Source organism: Octopus bimaculoides, chromosome 14 (genome assembly GCF_001194135.2).
Source record: "Octopus bimaculoides isolate UCB-OBI-ISO-001 chromosome 14, ASM119413v2, whole genome shotgun sequence".
Classification (NCBI taxonomy): domain Eukaryota; kingdom Metazoa; phylum Mollusca; class Cephalopoda; order Octopoda; family Octopodidae; genus Octopus; species Octopus bimaculoides.
In genome coordinates, this window is record NC_068994.1 from 33183011 (window position 1) to 33188741 (window position 5731).

Sequence of the window (5731 nt, forward strand, 5' to 3'; positions counted from 1 at the left end):
ATTCAAATAAATGAATAATATATTTAACGGACAAGAGGATGAGCACAAACAATGTATTAGCTTGATGCTTGGTAAAAAGAGAGAGTTTGATGCTTTGAGCATAGCTCTTTGTTGGAAAGGAGAAAGGGAAAAGTCTAAAGAAGGAAAAGAAATCACCAACAGCACACTATACACATGTCTTCATTGTGCACATTACCAAAATTTGCCAAAACAGTAACATGCAAAATATCAACACATGCATATTTGTGCACACTGACACAAACATGCACACAGACAGATATACATACATGCACATGCACACACGCATACACACATCATCATCATCATCATCAACAAAAAGATAGTTGCTTCCATAATGGCAATGGAGAGAAATACAGGAAATTTCCTACTCAAATAATCCTTACTAATCCACTGACTTTACCTGAAGATCAACAATGATTGAGACTTGCCTAATAGCAACCTGTCCACTGCTGCCACAGCTACTGCCACTACTGTTGTCTGTAGTGGTGTGGTTTGTTGCTGTTGTCAGCCTATACCGTGCCAATGACTCAGAGAAGACCCCCTTCGGTCATGAATGCCCAAGAGATTGCACCTAAAATGTTCCCCTCCAAGGCACAAATCCGGGCAAGGTTGTTTATAGAAGACCAGCAGTTGTCCATGCATACCAGCCTCACCTATCCATGCCGCCAATGTTACCCAAGGGAAAGGTAAAGACTGATACATATATATATATATATATATATATTTTTTTTCTGAGTTTGTATGATTATGTATAGAAGAACATATTAATCAATGTAATTCCAACCTGGTCTGATTTTCACATTTTATTATTTACAATTTTTACAATTTTACAATATCGAAATAAACTAGTTCTTTCATGCGTTACACAATCATCAGGTTTATATAATGACAGTCATGTTCTACAATTGACTACTGTAGGGAAATGGTTAGATTTGTCCTTTGAATACTCTCCAGCTGGATGAATTGTACGAACTGTATTTTGACCAATCAGTATGTGGCTTAGATGTCATGGTTTGGTAAGTGCACCAGCTAAGTTCTAACTGTATTTTGACCACTCAGTGTGTGGCTTAGGTGTCATGGTTTGGTGAATGTGCCAATTTGGCGGGCATTTGCCTGCTTTTTTCAACAAAGTATTTTAATCAATTGGAGTGTGGGTATTAATGACAAGGTTACAAGCACAAGCATTCTCAAATGCCAGACAAAAAATTATTAAATGTTGTAATAAAATGTAGTAATGTAAATATTCTACTACAGTTTGTACATCCATATACACACACAAACACACACACACACACACACACACACACACATATATATACATACACATATACATATGTATATGAATATATACATATACATTTACATACATACACACACACTTGCACATATGTTATATATATATATATAGATATGCAGCAAGAGAGAGAGAAAGAAACAGAGAAAGAGAAGATAGAAGTAGATATGTGTTTTTTTTTTTTTTGTATTTAATAAAATGTTTCTTTTTGAATATATATTTCAATTTGCCTGTAAACTGGTACAACCTTGTGTTAAGATGGAGGGTTAAAATTAAAAGGAATTTATGAAACAGTTCCATTTTTGTGACTTTTAATGTGTTACTTTTTTTCCTTTTATTTTTTAAATTCAATTTGGAACAACAATAAAACAAACAAATAAAAGTAAACATAAATGTAGAAATATCAAAAATTTAATTACAGCAAAAAACCAAAAAAAAAAAAAAAATTCAACAAAAAACCAACAAAAGTCAGCCACATATTCTTGCACTTGTGATTGCACCTGCACTGAGTTGTTAAATTGCTAGAAACAGCAATCAAAAATCTTTTAAATCGCATCTTACTTCTTACACAAAAAACAGATATTATGAGTATACAGTTGATCATAGGTTTGTTTGGACAGGATTTACCTGGGTTGAACAACAACAACAACAACAGGAAAGAGAGGAACAACCTATTACTCACCTGGTGTATTTCTTGTCGTTCTGGCTGAGGTTGAATTCCCTTCCATTGGTCATCTGATTTATAGGTCGAATGAGATTCTCTTCTCAACAAAGTTGCTAATGAGTTCCTATGGCTGCCGAGATCTGTTACTATGGGAACAGGTATGTCATATTTAGGGGACATCTGTTTGCAGACCAATTCAGATTGTTTGCTTTCACCTAAGAACTTATTCGAAGGGTCTTCTCCATCACAGTACTGAATGTTCCTTTGGCTGTTCCTCCTGATTAAACAGACTGCGATGGAGACTACAATAGCCATTGACACTATGACGGCAGCAACGACTATGATGATAACCAGGTTGATATGAATCATCTTGTCTGACTGCACATCAACTCTAGTGAACATTCTAGATGTTTTGTTACTAACCGTCAGTGTCAAAGACAGTGTCGTTGTCGCTGACAAAACTGGTGTGCCGCTGTCTTTGACAGCAAACTGGAGAATGTAAGATCCAGCATCATTTTGGTAAACAATGCGAGAGAAAGACAGAGCTCCTGAGAATGGATTGATTGTAAACAGTTGTTTCTCGTTACCTCCAAGTATTTCGTACCTGAGGAAGGCATTTTCACGACTGTCTCGGTCAGAAGCTCTCAAGACTGTGATGTCGTTTTTACTCTGGGGGTGATGATGGACATCTAAACTAAAGGGGTCAACACTAGGGAATGTAAAATAGGGAGCATTGTCATTTTCATCCATAACTTCGACGATTACATCTGCTGTGTTGTTTAGGGATGGGTCTCCATTGTCTTTGACTAAAATCTTAAATTTGTAAATATCTTGCTGTTCATGATCCAGCGACTGGGTTGTTGATATAAACCCAAAATTAGATATTTTAAATGGGAGCATTCCCTTATTATCATTGAGAATATAATAGGATAATTGGCCTCCTGACCCCAGGTCAGGGTCAGTGGCATTTATAAAACCAACTGGGAAGTTTGGCTTTTCATTCTCATAAGTTAGGAATTTAAATACATCTTTGGTAAATCGTGGTTGTACGTCATTGACATCCATCACTTGTATTGAGAAATTCCTTACCGTCTGCAATGGAGGCGATCCTTTATCTGTACAAACAATTTTAAAATCAAAATGTCTTTTAGATTCTCGATCTACTTTGTTTTTAATCACTGCCTTATATTTCCTCCTTCCGAGACTCTGTAACTGGAATTTATCATGGTTCAGTTCACAGCTGACCTCACCATTCCGACCCATATCGTTATCAATCACTTTAACATACGCTATAAAACTACCTATTTCTACCCCCTCTGAGATTGTTGCTGTATTTCCTTTAGATTTGGAAACAAACTTTACATCTATTTTGGGGGCATTGTTCTGTTGATTGATTACATTTACAACAACTACAGCAGTGGAAGTTAAAGGTGGATTCCCACTATCTTGGGCATCAATTAATAATTGATATGTTTGTCTTTTATCGAAGGGGAAATTTTCTCCTAAAAACACCTCCCCTGTTTTACTATTCACTTGAAAATATGATTTTGCAACATCTGATGTTTTTGAGTTAAATTTATAAGAAATCTGTTTATTTTCTTTTGAATCTATATCCGTGGCTGATAATAAAACAATTGGCATATCTCTCCGCTGTGATTTTTTAATAGATATGTTATAAAGTTTCTGAGAAAAAACTGGTGGGTTATCATTTTCATCTGTAACAAACACTTGAACATTCAAGATACTATGTTGCGATGGAGAACCTCCATCTTTGGCAATAACTTGCAACTTGTAGTTATCTTTCACTTCACGATCGAGTTTTTCTTTCGAAATAATCTCAAGCTTTGCCAGATTATCCTCTTTTTTAGAAGCCAGCAGCATGAATGGATCGTTCAAGTTTTTTAGCTGGTATGTGATTTGCGAATTCAAACTCCCGACGTCTTTGTCAATAGCATTGGGTATAAGTCTTCTTGTTCCTTTACTGAAATCTTCTGATAGTTTTATCTCAACTCGATCTTGAGGAAATTCTGGCTTGTGATCATTCACATCTACAATTATCACTCGCACTTCTAATATCTTAAGAAACGACTGTTTATGTTGTACAGCAATTTCCAGCATGTTGAAGCACTTAGTGTTGTATTTGCAAAGAGTTTCTGCATCTAACGTCTGTGCAGTGTACAGCTTGCCTATCTTTGATACGTTGAACAATTGTGATTGGCTTGCCGTGCTCTCTTGCAAGAGACTAAAAGTAATAAGATGATGCTCCTCAGGGGGAAAACTTTCTAGAAGATGCGTGTCGGCAGCGATGTCTCCTACATACGTACCTGGCACCTGACCTTCTTCTACATGGTAGGTGAGGTCAACCCCCAGGGAAGTATGGAATAAAAGCAGTAATGCTATAATTATCATCCACATCCTTTCTATGCTCTGTTATTTCTTCTCCGATTTCCAACTCCAAAAAAAAAAAAAAAATGCTAGCATGTAGCGTTTATGTCTTCAGCAGCAATGTCTTTGATCCGAAAGAGATGTGTGTTCATCGTTTAAAACTCTGAAAGTAACAAGAAAGAAAAAGAAAATAAGAAGAAATATATAGAATAATATGAAGAAACAAGCACAGATCTAAAGAGCGAGAGAGAGAAAGAAAGAGAAAGAAAGAGAGAGAGAGGGGGGAGAGAGGGAGGAACATAAGAGCAGCAAGAAAGGGCGAGAGAATGAAAGAAAGAAAAAAGGGGGAAGTAAGAAAGAAGAGATACAGAAGAAGCAAGAAGGTTATGTGTAAGGGGGGGGAGTAAGAAAGATGGAAAAATAGAAGGAGAATAAGAAAGAGAGAAAGAAAGGCATAAAGAAAGAAAGAAGGAAAGAAGGAAGAAATGGCAGTAAGAAAAGGATAACGCAAGAAAGAATGAATATTTTTCCTGCAAGCGAATTCTGACATTTAGTATAATGCAATTTATTGCACAATTTAGCGCAGAAATACAACTTCTGTGTCGAACAGTTTCCTAGACAATTAAATCAAGAATCATTTTATTCTCTCTTCGTGCTAGCTATGTTAACACCAATCTTAGCACCAGGGATGGTAATCTTGCAGTATTTAAGGTATACTTTTCCTTAGATGCACAAACACTCAGCAGAAAAAGCTTCTAACCCCCTTCCCATCACCAAGCCACTCCACCACCACCACCACCACCACCACCACCGTTTCCCGCCACCACCCATTCACAATTCCTAACCAAAATTGCACTTAATTGGAACTTTCAAAAATACCTGTCAGAATATCAAACAAAAGCAATTGTTTGTTGTGAAGCAGAGAATATAGATGCATTGTGTGAGTGAACTTATGCATGCGTGTGTATGGGTTTGTGTGTGTGTGTGTGTGTGTGTGTGTGTGTGTGTATATAAATGTATTATATATATATAAATGCATTATATATATATACATGAACACACACACGTACGCATATACAGATACATGTATCCATGTATGTATATATACATATATATTATAAAAATAAATAATTCATACATGTGTGTGTGTGAGCATGTATATATATATATATATATATATACACACACATACATGCACGCACACAGATATATACAGATACATACATACATACATGTATGCATGTATGTATGTATGTGTATATATATATATATACACACACACATACATGCACGCACACAGATATATACAGATACATACATACATACATGTATGCATGTATGTATGTATGTGTATATATATATATATA

The 5731-nt window shown here is 35.9% G+C and overlaps 1 protein-coding gene across 2 annotated transcripts in view; it reads right to left on the reverse strand.

The window, feature by feature from the left end:
* The window catches only part of LOC106869384 (protocadherin-17), a 222538-nt gene that overhangs the window by 79326 nt on the left and 137481 nt on the right, over positions 1-5731 (reverse strand). For both annotated transcript variants that reach the window (XM_052973114.1, XM_052973115.1), the window contains exon 2: positions 1998-4527. In XM_052973114.1, coding sequence (XP_052829074.1) covers positions 1998-4394 — 2397 coding nt within the window. In that variant the 5' untranslated portion in view covers positions 4395-4527. The remainder of the gene's footprint in view (positions 1-1997; positions 4528-5731) is intronic.